Below are 23,288 nucleotides of genomic sequence, written 5' to 3'. Positions count from 1 at the left end.
TTTGGGGGGGACACAAAGTTTGGCATCATTGTCTTCCCTATTACTTTCAGTTTTCACATAGCCCAAAATCAGTTTTCTGGCTATACAAGACAGAGGTATTAAAATATAATACCGTTTGCCATAATTTGAACTGTAATTTTCCTATCTCATCAGCTCAGGTTCCTCTTTGTATTTTCCCTTTTGATTGTTGTTTTTGTAATCCTCTTCTCAGTCCAGCTATTGGTTTATTATTTAGTGTCATTAAAAGGGGCTATCGTGTTTTTGGAAGGCTAATGAGTAAAAGAGCAAATAAAGCAAAATTATGTGCCCAGCTGTGTAACTATTTTACGTTGCATACTAAATTAATAATCACACGCACGTTCAGAATTTGGCGCCATAAATCAGCCATGTGGAAATCCAATATGTGAACATAAATGTCCACGTTCCAGAGAAATCTAGTCATTTATTAACCAAAACACATATACTTCTTCTGAATATATGCTGATATAAATGTAGCCCATACATATTGAACATATATGTGTAACTTACACATGCATAGATGAAAACATTTTTTCACATATGATAATGTGCCAATTTCTAATACATTTCATATATGGTGTTTATTTGATATGGGCATATATCCCATATGTGGAAATACACCATATGTGCATATATCATATTTGTGTATGGCACCATGGCAATCAGCTCTCTGCTCAACCGTGGTTTGCAACCAGGACTTAAAATTCAATAAGACATAAAGCAGCATGGGATGAAAGACTTCACATAAAATTAAAGACACTGAAAACAACAAATATTCCAGATAATCAACAGAACAAATCATATTAATAATCAGCTTTACCAAACTAAAGTAAAAGCAGATGATGTCGTACGTCCTGGTTCAAACACACAAAAAAATGCTGCAATACAAAAGGCCAAGGAAAATCAGTTCACATGACAACGAGTCTTAATGCTTTTCCCGCCTTGTATTTTAATATTTTGAGAAGTGATAACATGTAAAATTCATCCACAAGAAAACTGATAAAATATGCTTTTAAAAAAAAAAAAAAATACCATTGTTCTTTTTTTTCACATTTTTCATAATACAATTTCATTCCACTGAAAAAACTGAATCGGTATCCATGTTCACAGAGGTTGAAGGACACTGTTATTGTGTCTTTTTTAATAATAGTGTTTCACATTGTTAAAAAAAAAACTGACATTTTCATTAATCCAGTGACCTCCAACAGCTCACAAAATTGGTGAGCCAGACTAAACAAAATATCTGTAGTAGAAACACTGTCATGCAATCAACGAGGGCTAACACCACATCTGGTTTTGTGTTGGTAGCTAAGTTGCACTGAAACCACTCAGAGAGCAATTAAACACTCAGCCGATGAAAACCTAATGCACAAACTGCATCTCATACTAATAACATCTAAATCACCCTGGGCTGACTTTATGAGGACAGTCCAGTCTCTCAGAATTTTTAGTTTCATTATACGCGGGGCAGATGGAGAGCAAATGTATGAGCAAGAAAATACACACACAAACACACACACACACACACACACACACACACACACACGCACAATGAGAGAGAGAGAGAGTGTGAGAGAGCGAGAGAGAGACAGATAATACTTTTACCCTCTTCACCGAACTAATCCAAACCCTCTTCACATGATTCAGAAATACTCCATCTGAATAATTCATCCCCAACTACCTGCATTATGCCAGTGCTGGCCGACTCTCTCTCTCTCTGTCTCTCTCTCTCTCTCTCTAACACACACACACACACACACACACACATTGACACACACACACACACACACACCACTTTACATTAACAATCAAGACACAGACTCATTGCCAGATAGCACATTAACCAAACAAATAGCCATAAACAAAAGTTACTTTCTGTGTTTCCTCCCTCACATCTTCCACCCGTCATTACAATAATGGAGAATTGTGGCAAGTTTGTCAAGTCTTCTCTCTAACAGGCAGAAGCTCTGAAAGTCTCTCCCTCCATCCTCCTTACCCACATGGCAGACTCCTCAGACCCAGATGAGGCAGGCAGGGAGATGGGTCGCCATCTTCAGCGTCTCTCTGAAGGCAGAAAGAGCAAGTGAGGGTGCAGGAAGAAGGCAGCAGCAGCGACCTGGAGCAAAGCTGAAGTGAGACGAGGATGAAAAGCCACAGGTAGCTGAGTTATAACGGCCACTCCTTCAGTCACAGTGCACAATGCTGTGACCTCATCAGGCGCTGCACTACCAATGGGGATTCAACACATGCACACACACACACACACACACACACACACACACACACATACGCACGCACACACACGCACACACACTCTCACAGAGCACCTTCCTGTTTGTCGTGCTGGTGGTAAACTTTCCACTGACATCTCCATTCAGAGGACCAATTTAAAGTTTTCATTCATTTGTTTGCCAAATAAAATTTGATTTAATTCAAAGACTTCCTGGAGGCATATTTGAAGTGGTGGAGCATATTTGAATGTGTGTTTGTGTGTGTATGTGTGTGGGGCTGAATATAGTTCATGACTTACAGATAGGCTGACTTTTGCTTTTTTCTATATCAAACTAACTGACAAATACTATGATTTTATAACTGTTGCAACCAGAGACAAGCTTTCCTTTCCTATTTCTGAGATAGTAACATATCTAATATTGCAAAAAGTAGAGGAACATAAGAATAAAAATGCCACTGTTGACCGGCAGGCTTCTTGACATCCGCACCCCCAGTGTGCATGTCTTTTGATTGTCCTTCTCACACTTCCTCTATCAGAGCACTCGCCTCTTGTGGATCGCTGTCTGCCTCATGCGCCGCTGGTTTGTAGCTGTCCATCAGCCTCATCAGATGTCTGTCAATCACACCAGAACTTTGCTGACATCTTGACAGCTGTCTGTGTGGTAATTATGGAAAGTGATGGAAGATATCAAGGTTAACTTTCCATGAGAAGAGGACAACCACAATATCCTTCCTGTTCGTTTTCAAAGTGTAAATTTCTCTTTCTGTCTTCACACAGGTAAAGTCACAAAATGCGGGTTCATGGTGAAAAGTTTACTTTCATGTTTGCTCGTGATTGAGGGCTATACCTTCTCAGCCCTGAAGGAAAATGGCGAGTTTGTGCTATTACTGAGATATGAGCTAAACCATGGCAGCTTGTAGATCATACTAACTGTACAACAAGTGCTTCACTCACAAAACTGCACTGTGTTTCTTCCCTAGATAGTAAAACTGGTGCGATACATGAATGATATAATAATACACTTTCTTGTCAGTTCAATAACTTTATTGCACTTATTGCTTTAATTAAAAAAAAACATGCAGCAGAAGAGGTAAACACAACACAGCACACAGGATCAACACTGAGGCTGCAAGCAGAAATCAACTTTCAGCTCTGCATCATTTGCTCAGGATCGTATTCAGCAGTGGGTGCCTTCTTACATTTTAGCATTCAGTGATTTTCGGCGTGCTGTAGTTACCTGCAGCCGACACCACTACAACTCACAGAAGGGGGAAGAGTAGTGGTTTTCAAAATTTCAGTGCGTCTCCCTTTTTGTTTTTTCCCCTATCATTTTTCTAACCAATAAGGAGAAAGATTTAAAATCCAAGATATCTAAATCCATGAGTTTTGCATTAAAATGCTCAAAAATATTTTATGACTTACAGCATGGCAGTTTTATTAATTTAATAATAGGGAAGGAAACACAATATCCTCTTAACAGGCAAGCTGCAAAATAATAATATAAAAATTGTCTTTACTTCAGAAGCATTACTCATCTCCTCTTGATGTTACTAATCTAAAAAAAAAAAAAAAAAAAAAAGGATGAGCATCGTGTAGTGCAACCCCATGTCTGGCAGATGGTAACTGCCAGATATGGGTGATGCAAAGTGAAAAAAAAAAAAAAAAAATCGAGGCACTAATAGCATTTTGACCATTTATAAAATGAGGGTACATCTTGTCTCAGATGTGTGAATGTTACATGAGTTCAAGCGTTTTTACTCAGTGTGTTACTGAGTGTGTGTGTGTGTGTGTGTGTGTGTGTGTGTGTTTGTAAAAGCAGTTGACCCATTTTCATATTTCAGTGAAATGATGAACGACTTGCCTTCTGACTGGTCAGGACCATCCATAGTAAAAAAAAAAAAATTAAAGAAAATATATATATACATATATATATATATATATATGTGTGTGTGTGTGTGTGTGTGTGTGTGTAGGCAAAAACCTGCTGAATTAAATGTAGACCACAAGTGTAGAGTTTTAGCTGTAATATGAACAAGTGTTTTCAACATTCATCAACTGGACAGGTCCGTATCCACAGAGAGAGAGAGAGAGAGAGAGAGAGAGAGAGAGGGAGAGAGAGAGAGAGAGAGAGAGCACGCGAGAGGGAAAAAAAAAACAGTTACACCCGCAATTTTTCCAGTTGAGTGGTCCTTCAGAAAGTGGCCACAGTAGTTTAACAAAATTACTGCATGTCTCTATTTTACCGTGTGAAAGGTGCGAGGAATAAATAAATTGACCTCAGAATCTTAATATGTATTTTTTTTTAACGGCAAGTGCAAATTCACATTCAGCTGTGTCACCCATAGTACATGGCTTAAGGCTAGACATGTTCTCTCATATTAAAATGTTAAAATAAATTCCAACAGTTCCAACATTGAGATTGTGGCAATTAAAATACCAAAATAAAACATTTGGCCTTTCCAACTTGCTGTACATATAAAAAATAGTAATAATATCAACTGTCCACAACAGCACATACATAAGAAAAAAATAATTAAATTAAAAAAGTTCCAACGGTGGTGAATGTCTTTGTTCCAGTCTCAGTTAGTGTTGGTGGGCGTTTGGTTTGGCCCGTTAAACCAAAGGTCGCATGTTGTGACCCAACTGAGGCAGAGCACATCCTGTTGTCCTCCAAAGGGGCACAGCCCTGAATCAGCCAAATAAGTTAATCCACTGACAATCATCCAGTCAGCAGCTGGGCTCATCCATCTCCTCATCGCTCCAGTCTGGGGGTGCGTCTGTGCCAAAGTATCGGTCTCCAAAGTTTCCTACAGGGAAAGCACATGGCAGACGAAACTTTTAACACAACTGACATTTAATAGGATTGAAACTAGCAAAGATCTGTGGTAACATCGACCACACTAGATGAAAAAGTTGCTGTGAAGATCTGCTGATCTCATCATGGGAAGCAAATATGTGCTCTGAGCAAGCTCTCTTTCAACTCTCTCAGGGTCTGAACTGGCCTCATTGTCAGCTGGATCAAAAATGTACCCGGCACTTACAAAATTTACCAGACGGCATTTTTTTCCCTCACACAATATGAAAGTAAAAATTGCAGAACTGCGTTTTCTAAATAATCATTTCAAGAAGACGAAGAAAAAAAAATTCACAATGCGAATGAATGAGCAAACAATAGTAATTACAACATATTGTCATCCCTAAAGCGCCACTTATCATTAAAACTATTTAAAAATATTTTTAAAAATAATGTTTTATTTATTTTCGCTTGTATTCTTAGTCAACATTTCCACTTTTCGGAAATATTTTTTAAGCCTGCAATGTGTATGACCATTGTGGAGAGCTGACAAACGTTATATAATTTTGCCTAAGATTTTCACGGAAATGTATAATCTAGGTTTCTGCTTGATGCTACTATAGCAGGTGCTTCAAGCAGCATCGAAAGCAGACTGCAGACTTCCTAAATCAGAGTAACCTGACAAATACAGGAATTTGTGGGAGGTGACGTCTTGAATTCTGTGATCATTGCAACCACGTGAATTTAAATTTAAATTCACATCTGGTAATTTGGTGTCTATCCTTATGTGGTGGGTGCTAGTTTCAGACCCCGCTCCTCGTTCCTTTTCCTAGTGGTGTCACTCACCTATGCCGGGGATGATGTGGAAAACATCGTTGACCTTCTTGTCGACAGCGGTGGTGATGATCTTGACCTGTGGGAATGCGTAGGCCACTGAATGGATTCCCATTTCTGCCATCAGCAAAGACACCAGCAGGATCTTATCTTCCTGAACGTCGTGATCCTGAAAATGAACATATGCCCCTGAATATACATGTGCAATAATTGTCATTTCCGGCATTGCAAAGATGTTGGTTTTCTGTCTTTCACTACTACTACTGAACTAAAAAATATAACAAAAATGAAATAAAAAGAGGCACACCCACCAGCAGCACTCGTATAGCCATCATGGCTGCAGCTCCAGTGGACACAGTGCAGTCCATCAGGATCACATGGTCTTCACTAATGTCCTTAGGTAGACGCAGATAGTGAAGCTAACAATGGTGAGGGCGTGAGGTAAGACAAGGACAGACAGACAGGATATGGGTTAAAACCAAAACGTGACACACATAACCCATAACAATATCCTGTAACTACTGGTGGCATTAAGCAGAAATAACCACACCCACAACTTTTTTTTTTTTTTTTTTTGGGAATGGACTGCTGACTGTATTTCACATGCAAAACAGCAAATAACAAATGCATAACAATAATAATCATAATTTTTAAAAGACATCCTAATTCCTTATTGGGGATTTATATGGGACAATGATGCTAGCACACTTTCCAGGGTTTAACAAAAAAAAAAAAAAAAAAACCTGGCACAGTTTTTGAGTTCTTGGCTCCATAATCCATACTCTGTACCTCAGGTTCTCCCGTGTCCTGGTTGGTCTGGATGAGGATCTTGCCGATGCGAACGTCTTTGCACACAGCCCTCAGGGCCGGCTCCATGGTCTCGCCTGCCCGCAAGATGGACACTCCTGTGATCTATGAGACAGAGAAGGAAAAAACGAGTCAAAGAAAGCAGAGGTTAATTGCATCCGTTTGAACTTCGGGTAGGGACAAAACTCCTCTGAACTCACTTTAGAATTATTAAAATAAATAAATAAAAAATAAAACAAGCTGAGGAGATGGCAGGAAGTAAATGGAGTTCACTCACCCTCTTCCCATGGAAAGTCCTGCCTTCATAATCCTCTCCCTGTGGGGTCTGGACTATGTGGATCTGTGAGATAAAATAGAAAATCGTCATACATATTATAGTATAATGTGTACAATGCTGACCACATGATGCTGTATTGTAGCGTAGAAGTTGGCAAAAAAAAAAAAAAAAAAAAGTCTGTGTGAAATTGAGGCGGGGGGAGCATCACTCTTTGCTTCGTGGTGCGTGTGTTTCGTGCATTTGTGTATACTTTGTGTAGCTCACGGTTAAGGTATGGGAACTTTCCACTGTGGTGGATTGATAAGTTTCCATGCTCATGCCACGGGCCATTCTTTTTGCATGTCTGCCTCTTCCTGTCTTAAACATATACCCACACTGGCTGTCTTTCCATCACCCTTTAATTTCTAGCACTCTTTCTCATTTTCGGGATATTCCTTTCTCTTACTGTTATCCTGTGTCTGTTTGAATCTGTTAATCTGTCAATTTTCTCACACTTTCAGTCTCCTACACACTGTCTCCATCCATCTCCACCCAAGTATCTAACTATTCAGTGTCAATGTACTGCTTAATACAGTGGATAAGAGAGCCTTAATGCAGTGTTAAGAATTAATTAACAGTGTGTGGTACCTGTGAGGGGAGGAAGGAGAGAGCTCGCTCAATCAAGAGACGCATCAACCTCTTGGAGTAGAAAATGAACTCGTCACGGCTGGTTTCTTTGTTTCTAAACATGAGGATTAGGAAAAGAGTCTTGTGTTGAAAAACTGTTTTTTTTTTTTTTTTTTTTTTATGGAAACTCTACTTGTTCATGTTAAAATTCAGGTTTCACTTCATTTTGACAGGAGAGCTTGATGAGACCTACCTGATGATGGTGTGCATGCCCCTGACCTGCGGCGTGCTCTCCAGGACACTGAGGGTCTGGGGGAGTGGCTGGGCCTGGTGGGCAGAGGCCAGGGCTGCCCTGTGACACGGGGGAGGATGGGGTGGGTTTGGGAGGAACGAGACGAGTGGAGAAAGGGAGACAGACAATTTGCAACCCACGTAAACACATGATCAATGCTCTGCTTGTGTGTACTTGTGCACATACAGTAAGTGCTTACTCGCTTGTCTGTGTTCAAGTACACACACAAGCGTGCACGCACACATATACACCTACATAAAACAAACACAAATACACACAGACAACAAAAAAAAGTTGCATGCAAAAATAAAAATAAAAAAAAAACACACAACTTTTGAAGTGTTTTTAAAGGAAAGTTTACCATGGTAATGTGTATTACCATTGTAATATAGTTACTTGGGACAAGGCAGACACACAAAGGGCAAAGCACACTGGTGTAAGTTGGTGTGTTTAGCATTTAAATAGAACATTACAACAGTTCAGAGAACATGCTTATGGAAAAAGGCACAGCATAATTTCTGGGTATAGTAACATTAAATTATGACAAATTTAAAAGTGATTGAAAATGACAAATTTGAAACAAATGTGTAATATAAATAAAAATCATAATGGTCTTTTCCATGATCGATCTCTGTCAGTTGTAATAATCAACCAAGATTCCACTCAGAGGCGTTAGGGTTGGGTATCTAGTTAGCCGAGATCTAGCCTGGGTGCTAGAGGAAGAGACACACTGGTACTAATACTCAGTGATCCAGTCATGGTGACTGACATCACATTATGTCCCAAACATCTACAGTGTCCATGATGTAATTGAACTACACATTAGCCAGATGCAAAGAAAGAGAAATCATAGCAAATCTGCTCACATATCCCAGCGAAGTTTCCTCTATGGGGGAGATTTTTTCGACGAAAACACAATAATAACAACAGCGACAACAACATAGACACAGAAAAGACAAAAAAAAGAAAAGATAAGAGGATGAAAAATGAGAACAGAGACACAATATCAGGTGGATGAAGGGATGCGGTGATTGTCAGACACAGTGAGAAGTGTGACAGCAGGGGCTTGATAATGTCATCACTCAAAATGCATTCACAAAAGATTTAACCTCTCCAACAATGTGTTTTTTTTTTTTCTCTCTCATGAGCAGCATGACATTGTTAAAGCAGCGCAAGTGACGAGCCTGCCATATGAGCTCTTTATAGGTCGAGCGCAACAAAAGAAAACACAAGTTGGTTAAGGTCAGAATTACACATCGTATTTGTGCATCCAAAATGTATGCTGTATTGTGTGTGTGTGTGTGTGTGTCTGTGTGTGTGTGTGTGCGTGGGTGGTGCGCAAGCTAGTGTGTGGCTGTCACTCTTTCACAGTGTAATGAGTAGAAGAGTGGAGGTTGGCGTTTCAGCTCACGGGCCCCAATACATCCTGTGTCTAAAGACAGACACCAAGCTCACTTCCTTTCTCTCTCTGTCTCAGCTACTGTGGCCGACACACTCAATGGAAAAAGTCAGCGCTTTGTAGTAGGGTATTGGAAACTTTCTCTGTGGCTGAGGTATGAGATAATCAACAATAGCTGTAGCAAGAGCTTCCTCTGTCTTGCTTTCTCTTATCATCATTCTTTCTCTCTCTCGTTCTTTTTAGGGCTGAAAGGAGGGGTCAGTGACTTGCCTCATTGGTGTATTTTTAGACACAGAAAGCAGGGAGGGTGTGAGTTGTCATTTCTCTAAAAGGTAGAAAGAAGGAAAACCAACATCCTCTCATTAAATGCTGGCTGCACCACACCACTGCAAAAAAAATAAAAAAAATTTCCATCTCAGATTGACTCACAAATGTAGTGTAGGGAGAGCTGTTCATATGCAGCGATCACTCAAGCTGGCATGGACTTGGCCTTGACTTGTTGATATTTTAAGACAGTCTCTCACACTATTCCCAATAATCGCTTAATTAGCCATATCTGGTGTACACAGAGAGAGTCCCTCCTGGTGATGTCCCCTGGCAGCCAGCAGATTAGTGGAAGGTAGAGGTTGGTTTTAGTCCCCCCTTCTTCTCTCCCTCCCAGTAAGGGGTTGGAGCAGTTGGGGAACTGGGCAGATGGTACAGGAGGGGGAGGGAAGGAGGGGTGTAGATAGGATAAAGGCCACTCTACCTGACGCTGAGCTCGCGCTGTGAGCCATGGAGGAATTGGGGAGGAGGGGGGAGAAGGGGGAGGAGAGTGAGAGAGCAGTCCATGAGCAGTGTGTGTGTACGAGGGGGGTTGGAGGTGGCAAAGCAAAATGTATCGTGGCACAAAGGACACCCCACAGGCAAAAAAAAAAGCTTTTGGTGACAATTAAAAGCATGTCACACAACAAATCCACAGTTAAAATACACTGCACTGTTATTATGGATAGCTTTATCCTGAAGAGCTCAGCATCCCAGAAACATAAACAGTAAAAACAACAGCAGTGTTCGCACCTGGCATTAACATGTGTCTTGGGTGATCCGATCTCAAGTGGACAGTTTTAAGAACAGGTGTGAATGCACCCAAGACGCAATGAGGATGCATTGAGAACTGATTTCTCAGACCGAATTTGGTGGTGGTCTGGGCTGCATCTGCATACTGCATGTGTCCTGGGCCACATTGAAGGACTGCCTACTCAACTAACGTCCTCTGCGTAGCCAGAAGCACATACTCATTTACACGCCAACGGCATCAAGCGCAAAACTACAAGAAGAAGCAACAAAAACAGGCAAAATGGATTCTTATAGATGGAATATGCACGAAACACACTGTCTGATTTCTGCTAGTTAAAAACAATGACGTGATTGGTCTTTGTAAACAAAAATGATGTGCATGTTTATTTGTATATAGAGCGGGAAGTGAGATCTGATCCTAAGTAGTCACTTGAGATGCTATGTGGAGACACATTATAATAGTTAGAGCTGTCCACTTGTGATTTGAACCAAGATGCATGTGAAGCCAGGTGTGAACAGAGCCTAATGTAGATAGCCAACAATACTGTTTACCTTAAAAGCACGATTTCTAGGGTTTAATACATCCACAGTTAATATTTATGTAATTCACCAATACCAGAGTGCTAGTTATCAATTTAAATCCCTGGAAGGTCTCATGCCCCGATTTACTAAACCTTTAAATGTGAGCAAAAACATTTAGCGAGTGTAAAACCAATGACATAACCTCTGATTGGTCAAGAGGATTGTCTTTCTCAAGTGACAAGTCTTAATACTGATTTTGAAAACTGAATTTTTTTTTTAGTAAATCTGGGCCTGGATGTGATATATCAAATACTTACATTACGCATGACCAATCACAACTCTCGCATAGCAACATGCACCAAACTGAACAAACTGAATGTTAAGAGGGATTAGCAGGCACAAAAAGCTTACACAGATCTTTGGAAAAATCAAGTACATGAGCAAAGTGGAACAGAATTTATCAGCCAAATGTTGGAGAGGAAAATAATTTTCCTGAGTCTGAATATGAAAATATTTTAATTTCTTTAAGTGAGTCATCTGTCATTAGGAGAGACTTTGGTTTGAAAGCAGATATGACAAACACGTACAGTTTCCATGTAACGTTTGCCCTAGGGTTGTATTGTAGCTGTGTCCATGAGTTATTAAGTAGATTTTTTTTTTTTGCTCCAATTGTGTCAGTAAGGATCCCACTAAGAGTAAGAATGTAAAAGTGAACACATTCAATCCTACTGAATATGCCCAACATGCACATTAACCCCTACTTGAAATCTCATTTTATTTTATCTTTCATATGAAGTAGTGACTTTTCAATCCACCAGAGGGAGCACTGGAGCTTGTAATCCCTAACACTAGTCTTAGACGTTCAGTAGGTTCTCACTCTATGCCTTCTGACCGTAGGGCCTCCCCATATCACATCATCCTTTCAGTTCAACAAGTAGTTAATGCTGTGCTGAGTCACACACCCAAACACATGAATTTCCATGATAACACTGGAGAGGAAGGATGACTATAGTGTTTGAGCTAGCATGGACCTTTCTTATTTGTTGATAAAACTGTCATGTTTATTTTCTTGTAATAGTGAGTGTGAGTGTGTTTGTGAGTAAAGAGTGAACCCTCACCTCCTCCAGCTGGCTGTGGACATGCTGCACAATCAAATCAATAGCCACCATATTGCCACCACCTGATACGACGACAAACAAGAAAGCAAAGTAACACTATAAAGTGCACTGTCGATTGAAAGGTATGATGCATGTTCTCTGCTGCATTATAGTATTGGTATTAACCCTATAAAGCCTGAACTATGAAAGAATTGGCAGAAAATTCCATTTTTTTGAAACTGAACTCTTTATTTAGTCCTATATATATATATATATATATATATATATATATATATAAATGTGTTATTGCATGACTTTTCCGGTGTATGATAAATGATATGTACTTGAAGTGCCAATGGTATGGTCCAGGGTGAACAAGGGAAGTGTTCAAAGGTATACAACAGTATTTTGGTGAAGTATTGATTAAACTGAAAATGAAAAACGGAATTGAAAATGTGTATCATATATGATAGAAATGGCTTTAGAGGGTTAATCAGTAGAAGAGAGATGTGTTGAGTAGTACATCATGTGCTATGCAATGCATTGCTGCAGAATCTGCACACAACAAAGTGAATGTGTATGTGTAGGTGTAGATATTTATGTACTCACCACGTGGTACCACAATATCAGCCAGTCGCATGGTGGGCTCAATGTACTGCTCAAAGGCTGGCTTCACAAACTTGTTGTACTGTTTGATGACACCCTCGATGTCTCGGCCCCTCTCTGTAATGTCCCTCCTCAGTCGCCGCACCAGGCGGATGTCAGAGTCTGTGTCCACAAAGATCTTCATGTCCAGCAACTGACAGGTGTGCATAAAACAGAGAAAAAAATACAAACATAATGCTTTGTAATAAACATTTTTGCACAGTAAACAAAAGAAAATATACTAAATATACTAATATACTACTAAATATACTTTTGCAATCTTAAATTTAGCCGTACCAAGTTTATCTTAAGATATTTTATGCCAAACTGCAGCAGCAGCAAATTTCCAGATGTGTCATGATACATGACTTATTCAAAGACATTTACTTGAAACAAATGAAAATGACATCTCTTTTTCTTCTATTTGCTGAAATGAACTTGGTGAGTATGAATGCAAGATTAAATCAAAAATAATACTGATAAGCTGCAGGGGAGAGAGCTTCAAAGAAAGTCCCCACCCACATGTAAAGAAAAACATCAATTTGACCCCAGCACCTTGAACTGACCCCAGTGCAGCACGTGGGCCAGTTAGTGGACAATAACCTTGGCCTACCTGCAAGAGCTCCTTATCTGTAAAGGCCATGATTCCCTCAAAGATGATAACACTGGCTCCATATACTGTTTTCTGTGGTGGAAACACATGCATGTAGTTAAACAAACTGATTTCAATGTATTATGGTGTGCAGAACATTTATTTTGATGTACCATCATGAGATGTACCATTATAAGATACAGAATACCTGTACCCAGGATACATAAATAGCCTGGCAATGCACAGCACATACTGTACAATCCATTGTACTTGGACATCCAGACATAATGTGTATTACTGAGCACAGCAAATGTAGCCAAGAATTGACACATGCAACTCTGATCAGCAAACATTTAGCTGTGGTTATAGGACACTGAAAAAAAAAAAAAAGCACTGGACAGAAATCAGTATAATAGTTTGTCAGTGACCATCTGGAGTAGCAGATTTGCAATGTGACTCCAAACCTCCAGTGAGGGAGATTAAAGCCCTCTTAGGTAATCGAGAAACTGACGTTATATTGCAGTAACTCTGAAATGCAACTCATTAGCTTAGTGCATTGCCACGTGTGTTTGTCTATGCATGCATCCTTACCCACTCCTTCTGTCGCCCATGTGTTGTAAAGTCATATACAGGGATTTTCACACTCTTGCCCTGTTTGAGCTTGCGCAGTGTATGTGTCAGCAAATCAAAGTCAAAGGCATCCGGGTGGTCAAAGTTATAGTCATTACTGGCAGCCAGAATCTGTTCCTCTGCAGACAGGACCTGAGGACAGCCGGATGACATAGAAGCAACCTTTACACACTGATGATGCATTCCAAGTTCAATACAGCATAATTTCCTGGGCAAACACCCTCTCTCTTTCTGTTTCTCTCACACAAATATTTACATGTGAATGTCAAGAATCACAATTTAAAAAAAAAACATGAATGGTGAGGAGTGTTACCATAAATCAATTCCAAGCATAAAAGTCCACACACTCAAATTACACATGGACCATAAACCTACACATGGTTCAGCACACACACAGACTCAGAGACACACACAGACCTCGGCTGGGGGGCAGTTGAAGTTAGTGGACCTAAATTTAGGCGGGATGAGAACACCATGACCCCTGAAACGTCTGTACCAGGAGGTGTTGTGCTGGCATGTCTGCATGTGTGTGTGCGTGTGTGTGTGTCTGTGTGTGTGTGTGTGTGTGTGTGTGTGTGTACCCCGGAGGTAGTCGAGCATGAAAACTCCAGACCAGGTTATTTGGCGCACTCTCTGACATTCACGCCCCTTTCTCAAGTCAACCAATCTTGGCCTTGGTGTAATAAAATAGTGTCACCAGGCTCTCTCCGTGCAACTGGAGCCCACATGCATACAGAAGATTTGGATTTCACAGATTTCAAGACACAAAAATCGTGGCTGTGTTTTGGATGCCAACTGCTGGTAACTAAATGGCAGGTGCAGGAGGCTACCTGGCATTTGCCGAGGGTTTCAGTGTGGTTGGTCGGCCCTTGGTAAATTCCTCCTACTCTGCACTATCTGAATCACTGCTGTTAGATTGTGACAGGATTACATAACCAGAGCCAGCGTGTGTGTGTGTGAGTGTGTGAGCAGGAGGGTGGGAGGTTGCTTGATTGCTCTCTTCCTCTCTTTCTCTCTGCCCAGTTCACTTGTCACTGTGCCCCTTTTTGGACTCACCAGCTTTCTAAAATGTTATCTCACCCCTCTCCTCTCACTCCAGTCTCTCCTCTCTTCCTCGTTTCCCATCAGGGAACCAAAAAGAATCCTATTTTCTCTCTTTCTGTCTGTTTTATACACTCAATCTCGTTCCTGCCTTCCCTGCAGGGTAATGAGGGGTTTGCAGCCAGGACTTACAACGTTCCATCTGATTTTATAGTCCAGAGATTAAAATCTTGACATCAGCTGATCTCAAATGAGTCCAAGAAGTTGCCTGTGACTATATTCCTAATAATACGCGTCTGGTGTCTCAAATTGAGATGGTAACAAGGGCGCTCAGTTACACTGAAACACACAGATGTACGCTGCACCCGTACACACACACACCTTGTAAAAGGAGTCCATTGAAAGTAAGACAACCCACGGGACATCTAGAGCCTCGATGATGTTCCTTGCTGCCGTGGTCTTCCCTGAAGCGCTGCCCCCACACAGACCTAAAACAGAAACATAACAAAAACATTATTTTTATAGATCTCCCTTTGATGAAAACTTGCAAGTATAACAGGGTCAATTATACCTTTGAAATGTTGTATTATAAGTACACAAAATATATGCAAAACACTATGACCTGACATGTCTCCCTTTTTGTTGATGCATTGCAGAGATGAGTGATTTAGCTCTGCATTATTTTATTGTAATTTCACTATCTTAATCTTTTGGATTAGCACAAAACTACCACTGAGTATAGCCATGGGCATACAAACTTCTGTGCTTTGTTTTTCTCTGTTAACTTTATGTGCAATAACATTGTACTTCATTGTACTGGAGCTCATGTGTCATTCATAGCAACTGACTGGAGGGTTTTACATTTTCATTTCTGACAGGTATGTGTGTGTTGCAATTTATTGTTTAGATGGCCCTGGCCCTTTTGTTGATGTATTGCACTGGACACGAGCTCAAGTATCATTCATAGCAACTGAGCGGTGGGTCTGTTCTGCCAGTGTCAGCCTCAGAGAAAATAAACATAGACCGCCTCCAAAGAGTATCCTGTCTTGGGTCTCTTCTTCACAACGCAGACAACACTGGTTACACGAGTCTAACCTGAAAACCTTGTGCATGACAAGGTACAGTAGCTTAAGGCTATCATTAGCATGCAGCGGCAAGTAGACACCAAAACCAGGACTCTGGTTCAGGGTAAACATCCCCATTAAAAGACTAACATGTTTTTACGGATTCCTTTTCTCTTACGCAGGCACACTTCCCTTCCCACTTCTCCAGTATTACTTTGCAGCAGTATAGAACCACCTATGGCTCAGTTAAAATGTCAATAATGATACAGAATGCACTTGTCAATAGTAAATGTGGCGATTTCTTATCTGTCCTTCTAAACAAAGATGCCTCTTATCTGCTTATAGAGGCCATATCCACTATTTTACCCTATTTCCAGCAATGTAAATATTTATGGCAGCAGTGGAGAAGAGTCCAGGATCCAAGGTTTAGTAGTTTAATAGATGGAATGTAGCAATTTAGATCTTCACCTACTCACTTAAAATCTGGACAAAATACAAAACGTTGCTAGTACAGAGCTGTGCTGAGATGCATTTCAAATACAAGAATAGAAAATTGCTTTGATGTATTGCTGTTCAGTGGTCTGCCAAACACAGATATGGAGGGGAAAAAAGAACATCAGTGTTGTTGAACTGTGGCATGTATCTCATGTGAGCCTCATACCGATGACAAAGGCCTCTTTGGACTGGGTTCCATGTTCATTGTACCAGGGTGGGCGGCCAGCCGTGTAGATGGTTCGTTTGGAGGTGCGCAGCAGGGGAGGCTCAGACTTGCACTGGCTGGTGGTCCTTTTCCTTGGTGACAAGCCTGTGCTTACTGTGGGGAGGAGCCGGTCCAGTGATCCCTCACCACCTCCACTGTAATGCATTAAACACACAACTCACTATTACTGTTTAGCTGTAAACTTTCTACTTTATGAAACTGGGCAGAGTGTTTTTGTTCTTTGTTTTTTTTTTTTTTATGTAAAATTTCCTCTCTGTTTATTTTGCTCAGGCACAAGCTACACTACTATCATCATATCAAGTTGTATAAATAATACAACAGCTACAAAGGAGCTGCTCCGTTTACTTGCTCAACCACACACAGAAAGTAAACTATAACACTTGCTCATCACTATGTTAGTGATTTGAGAAAATTTGCATTTCAGAAACTATCAATATAAGCAAACCTAATAAAAATCAAATGTCTTCAAACTGTAACAATAACAATAACAATAAAAGTAAAACACAAGAAACAGAGAAAATATGATGATGATGTTGATGATGAATTTCCTTCCTGTTATCACACAGGGTAACTTTCCCTCTCCAGTGTCAAGATGCTTGTCTCCCTGAGTTACCATGCATGCAAAACACAGACAGGCTTTGGGTTGGTTATGTAACCATGGAGTGGAGCAACAGATAGCCTCTTAAGAAAGATGGCCTACTTCAGTGGATGGGTCTTAGCTAGTGCTGGGTTACCTCCTGTCATAGGTTAATGTTCTGTTCTCACACCTTCATCAGGTGAGCTTTCTGTCTAATGTGGTTCTGCAAAACTACTGCAGGTGCAAAAATGTGGATTACACACTTGTGGGAAAATGTTAACTCAAATTTTTGGCAAAACAAACAAACAACAAAAAGTATGACTAAGATCCTGCAACTGTGCAAGTGAATCATCTGTGAATTGACATGTTGAGGAATTTACAAATGCACACCTTGCAGGGATGACCAAAGTCAACTGTGATCCCCATGAACAAATAATAACAAGCCCATCCAAAACACTTCCAGGTGTGAGGCTCTTGCAGCAGTCAGTGACACAGTATGAATTTGCATAAACTCTCCCAGGCTATTCAAACTAACCGGTCAGTCATCTGCATCTGTTGTGCAAAACAACATCGGAAAAAGACAATGTAAATGTTCAAGGACAGAAAATGATGTTGAGCAATGTATTCAAAGTTTCTTGTTCTTCATTTCATTGCATCAAGACTTCACAGATGGAGCTTTTGCAAGATTACTTGAGCGATAATTAACTTGTAGTTCCTCCATCCGGAGGACAAACTCTTATGGGAAAGTTGAACATTGTGACATTACAAGAGCAGTGTGTGAAGGAAAGGCAGCATTAAAATTCAGTTAATGTTCGCCACTAATTAAGATTCATATGAGAACACAACAGAACAAAGAACCAGTCTAAGCCATTGCTGAGTAACCAGTCGAGATGCCAACTTTCCCCAGAAGCCAACTTAACTGTCTGGATTCAAAAAGTCTCCAGTGTAAGTATATAAAGCATAGTGTATACAAAATTTCATAATTTGTATTTGATGAAATTTTACCAGCAAAACAGACTGTAAAACAATCATATTTAATAACTGTTGTCAGAAATTTGCACACCATGAAGCATCCTCCATCCACCAAGACAGACCCTGTCTCATTGTTTTCTTTAAACCTAAGTCTCTTTGAGTGATTAGTGTAGCCAGGTAACAGTTTCCAGAAACACCTACTGCAGTATGCGAGAGATCCAAACCTCACTCAGTGAGGAGTATAAAAAACCAGATGCCATTTCTTCAGGAGGTCAGTGAAGGAACCAAATGTGTTCCCTTGTGTCTGTTTCTCTGGGATTCAGAATCAAGCACAGGTTCTCCAGCCACTTTCTGCTTATGGGAATTCACTGGCCTGTGCTACACCATTCAACATCTTTATGATCCACACAGCAGCCCAGGTGAAGTGTCAAGGGGTCGAAGGTAAAATACTCAACAGGAAGCAAGCAGGGAGTTATCTTATCTTGCCTGGGCCACCTGAGCTCACATGGAGCCAGGGGTTGGGCTGAGACTGACACACACAGCACACAGAGGGAGCATGCATACAGTATAGTGCACTCTTTCTGGGTTATCAGTTAAAACCAAACCAGGGTGCTATAAAAGATTAGTCTAGCTGGCAAGACTGAACCATGCTCTTGTCCCATGGTTGCAACTACAGTACAGAGAGCTCCACAACAGTGGCAACACAGGAATGAAAGCATGTTTGTGAAAAGGAAGTGTGACATGTGGTAAAACAGAGCACTTGAGACCAAACTGTGAGGTGTCTCTCAAGGAACAGACATGGGACCCAGCTAAGCCCCTCCATTTAGCAGGACCCAAGGGTAATAATAGTCAACAGTAAATAAGACACAGGATTGCAGCCTCTGCTACATGTTGTTCCTTTGGTACTCTGTCACCAAAAACAAAACAAAACAAAACAAAACAAAACAAAAAAACAAAAGCTTTTTTTCAAGAATTTAGGTTTGTTGAAGGTCCTCGCAATGATCAATTAAAGACAATACACACACACACAATCATTCACTAACATGGTCAACAGAGCATGACTACAACACAGCACTTCACTGTGGGTATCGCACTACTGCAGTCACTCACAGCAAATATAACTGCTAAGAAACAGACCCAAACTTTCTCAATACTAACCCATGCAAAAAAACAAAGAAAAAAAAAGCAAAACAACAAAAAAAAAATGACTATGTCATTTAAATAAACCCGAAACTTGGAGTTGTTACTCCTGTTGAGCCAGATTGTTAAAGAGACAGAGGCTCCAGGGCACTAAAACAGAGGAGTGGCTGAGCAAAAACACAGGCACTCTAGGTTAGGGAAGTTGTAGGTAAGAGTACTTTGTGTACTAAAAAAGAAACATTGTCAAAGATTTATTTCTACTGATTGTACAAAAGATACAGTGGAGAGATATCGCAGCTTACATTACATTAATGCATCAAAGTTCCCGTTCACCTGGTGCTAAGAATTGCCGAATAGAAACAAATAAGAGAAAAAAAAAATGTACTAGCAGAATAAATATATAGATTAATGCAAGGCACTTACCTGCCATCAGATCTTAGAGTCCAACAGCCAGATATTCTAGCTCCTGTGTAAGCCGGTAGAGAGTTCATAACTGGAGAATATAGTGGAGACTTCCACAGTGGGTGCTCCACTAGTTGTGTTTTAACAGCTTATTACTGCCAGCAGGTATACACCATATACACACACTCAAGTACAAGTCAGCACTTAGTACCGCTGCCCTCTGGTACAACACATCCACAGAGAGAGAGATGTGGGGGGCAGGAGAGAGCAGCAACAGCAGGGATGAGAAACGAAACTTTACACATGTGTTTTGCTTTCTATTCTCTCCATTCAGTGGAGAAAGGGAGAGCAAGCGAGAGAGAGAGAGAGAGAGAGAGAGAGAAAGAGAGAGAGAGCGAGAGAGAGAGGGCACTGTGGCTTGGGAGGGAACACACTCAAAAGTGAAGCTACAGCACAGCTTTTCCCTCCTCTTTCCCTGCCTCTCTATCCCTCCCCTTACTCGTCCAGCCAACAAATGTAAGAGGATAACCTATCCTCCAGATTATGTTCGTTAGGTGGTATTAATAGCATCAGGTTAGAGCCAGACCACTCTCAGTGTGCACACACATAAACACACACACACATGCCAAGCTTGGGTCATCTGTCTTTGACAGCCACTGTTGCAATATTTCCCTGAGAGCCAACAGAGGGAACAGCAGAGAGAGACGGAGACAAGTAGAGATAGCTTGATGAACAGAGGGAGGGAAAGAGGTTGAAACAGAGAGATAGAGAGAGGGAAGCCAGCCTCCTATTGTTCTCTTCTGATGTTGAAGACTGTTGTCTGAATTCGCAGGAGTTGTGTTGAAGAGGTGAAGTGATTGAGCCAGAGAGAAACTGAGGCAGAGAGGAAAGATGAGCGAGGGAAGGGCGGAGAGGGAGGCGAAGTGCTATTGCCCGCCAGGGACTTGCCATGCCTCTGTGTGCCTGACACCAGAGTCTGGAGACGTCAGCAAACACACACGCACACACATGTCCCCTCCCTGACTTAACACAGCATGAAGAGTAGGGAATAAACAGCCTGATGAAACCCAACACTACCTCAACTGTTCTATCAGCTGACAGTGTGAGGAATGGCTCTGGGCAGTGCGCACACACACACACACACACACACACACACACACACACACACACACAAACAAACAAATCATTCTCAGAGATCAGAGGAGACACCCTAATTGTTTTTCTGTGCAGCAAAGACAAGTCTGAGAACAGTCCTGGCCACAGGCCGCGGCTCGACCACTATGCCGCCTACAGAGCTGGCTACATATAGTTCAAACCAAACACTTCAGCATCTCCAAGTATGTGGACAATGGACTTGACAAAGTGTTTTCTGTTTACTTCATCGCTAAGACTGCACCGGAGAGCCACAGGTGCATTTACTGTGTTTCTTTTATCTTCAACATGGTTTCAGGAAGGCTGCTGTTGCTTTAACCTGCAGTGAGCGACAGCTGCAAAGCAAGACTTCAAGTCTAAACAAGAAACCCAAACTGGCGGCTATGCCAAACATTCAGTGAAATTGCTCTCTATGACAACGGGGGCAAGCCTAGGGGTATACTCCCAAGTTGATGCAATATTGAGAGAGTTACAGTGCAGTCATACATAATGAGGCGCTAGACTAATGTCACAGACAAAGGTCATGAATTAATATTAATGTTATTGGTTATATATGGGCATAATGTATGGAGGTCACATTTCAAAGGGGCTATAAAGGAGCTAAATACATGGACACGACCCAAAGACCTTACTTACTTATTTCAGAAACTGGGTCAGAGTTATGTAAGTGGACATGCAGGTTTTTGGGGTGTGTCCTCCTGCAAGTTGCTGTCATTCCACCAAACGATGTGCACACCCCCCAGAAAGGTATTTCTGCTTGACATGGGAGCACACTCAAGACTCTACACTTGGTTGTAAGTTAAACTATATAGGTTAAGCTGCATTACTCTGATTCCAAATTATACATCTGTTGCTGCTACGCATATAGCATATCTAGCTCCACAAGAGTTACCTCAACATGTAAGTATAACTTTAATGCTTGCCATGCTCCCCCAGTGAGTCAACGCCGTCTTTCAGTGTGTGGTTAACCCCGGGGAGAACAAACATGGTAGCTATACCAATGTAATAACACCCTCTTGTGGCTCAACAAGGAAACAAGTGGAGGGTTACAGTTAGTTTTATATATAAAGCTGACAAGAACTCTTTCAAACTGGGACCAATTTTAAGCCGTATGCATAACATCCTGTGTATTTTAGTCGTGTAAATGGCATGCTATTCCCCTCTCTGCCTATGTATTTTTCCCGAGGAGAAAGCATTTTTTTTTTTTCCTCAGAGCTGAGTAGTGCTCATGTAGAGGTGAAAACCGAAAACTTCCCTTCTTAACTCGCTAACTGTATTATATATCATTCACCCACGTCTCCCTTTCCCGTTCACACATGACATTATATCTGCTATGTCTTTTTTTTCTTCGTAGACTAGTTAATTTTTGAGGAATGTCAGTTTATCTTAATAGGGCATCTGGTGGAAATGAGTCTATTAGGTAAAGTCCAATGTGGTTAATTGGTGATATATGTTAGGCAGCGAACGACCGAACGAGCAAAGTAAGGTATCTGGTATGTGTTCACTGGACATACAGGCGAACATAAAGGCTGATACATTGTAACCTCCAGGCTTCCATTGCTGTAACACAGTATCTCAACTCAGTGGCCATAGCCACTTCCTTTGTAACCATGAGGACACGCTGCCTGACAGCTCGTGGTTCTGCAGAGATGCTTATTACAAATTAATTAAAACAAATCGTCCAAGGAAGCTGTTATCGGGTCCCTGGCTTCCGGAACAACGGCCTTAAATTCAAACTATATTACCTGTTCGACACTGAGGAAGTTTTCTGCTCGCTCTCCATCTTTGAAAGCCTTCCTTCTCTGCTCACAGCAGACATTGTGCTTCCCAGTGTTGACAATCAGCTGTTATGATACGAAGGAGTGTTGAGGCACTATGGAACTTGTAGTCATACCCATAGATACCACCTTTCAGCGTGAAGAGGCGCAAATAGAGCCCGGACTTCAGTTCCCATAATGCCATGCGCCCATTTTTTCGATCTGTAAAGCATGTGCAGTATTCATGAACATAAGGGCCTTTACCAAAGCTGGCAATGAAGTATACCAGGCCACGTGTGAATGGAGTGTAGGCGTGCTGACGTTCATCTCTACAATGTAGGCCTTTTAGAATTGATGTGCTCTTTGTTTGCTGATATATATATATATATATATATATATATACACACACACACACACACACTTTACCTACCACTGAGTGGATTATATTAAAGGAATTACAAATTTTTAATTTTCATTGCAAAATGAGAGATCCACCATGTAAAACGTGACACCCACCTCAAAATGACTGCCAAGCAGAAAATACAAAAGCAATGATGGTCGTTTTTTAAAGGATGTTTGGTAGGTTGTCCTTCACTGACAAAGTAATAGCACTTTACAGTGGTTTCTATATTATATTTCATAGATACTGAATGATGAATT

At 40.9% G+C, this 23,288-nt stretch overlaps 1 protein-coding gene across 4 annotated transcripts; it reads right to left on the bottom strand.

Annotated features, from left to right (window-relative positions):
- Nucleotides 1-4,396: 4,396 nt before the first annotated feature.
- Nucleotides 4,397-22,701, bottom strand: uckl1b (uridine-cytidine kinase 1-like 1b). Of its 4 annotated transcripts, none has more exons than XM_030055516.1 (15): nucleotides 22,617-22,701; nucleotides 16,569-16,762; nucleotides 15,225-15,331; nucleotides 13,764-13,934; nucleotides 13,194-13,265; nucleotides 12,545-12,734; nucleotides 11,957-12,018; nucleotides 10,009-10,025; nucleotides 7,823-7,921; nucleotides 7,591-7,684; nucleotides 6,964-7,026; nucleotides 6,669-6,791; nucleotides 6,191-6,298; nucleotides 5,892-6,048; nucleotides 4,397-5,058 (listed from the first exon to the last, which is right to left on the bottom strand). In XM_030055516.1, the coding sequence occupies exons 1-15, from the start codon at nucleotides 22,688-22,690 to the stop codon at nucleotides 4,979-4,981; spliced, it is 1,611 nt and encodes a 536-aa protein (XP_029911376.1). In that variant the 5' UTR covers nucleotides 22,691-22,701; the 3' UTR covers nucleotides 4,397-4,978. The 4 variants fall into 4 exon arrangements, with proteins under 4 accessions (XP_029911376.1, XP_029911375.1, XP_029911377.1 ...); XM_030055515.1 differs by lacking the exon at nucleotides 10,009-10,025 and adding an exon at nucleotides 8,728-8,747; XM_030055517.1 differs by lacking the exons at nucleotides 10,009-10,025; nucleotides 22,617-22,701 and adding exons at nucleotides 8,728-8,747; nucleotides 19,741-20,289.
- Nucleotides 22,702-23,288: the final 587 nt, after the last annotated feature.

The sequence above is a fragment of the Myripristis murdjan genome, chromosome 7, assembly GCF_902150065.1.
Source record: "Myripristis murdjan chromosome 7, fMyrMur1.1, whole genome shotgun sequence".
Taxonomy (NCBI): Eukaryota; Metazoa; Chordata; class Actinopteri; order Holocentriformes; family Holocentridae; genus Myripristis; species Myripristis murdjan.
Note: the sequence above shows the minus strand (reverse complement) of the source record. Positions and strands in the feature narration are given on the sequence as shown.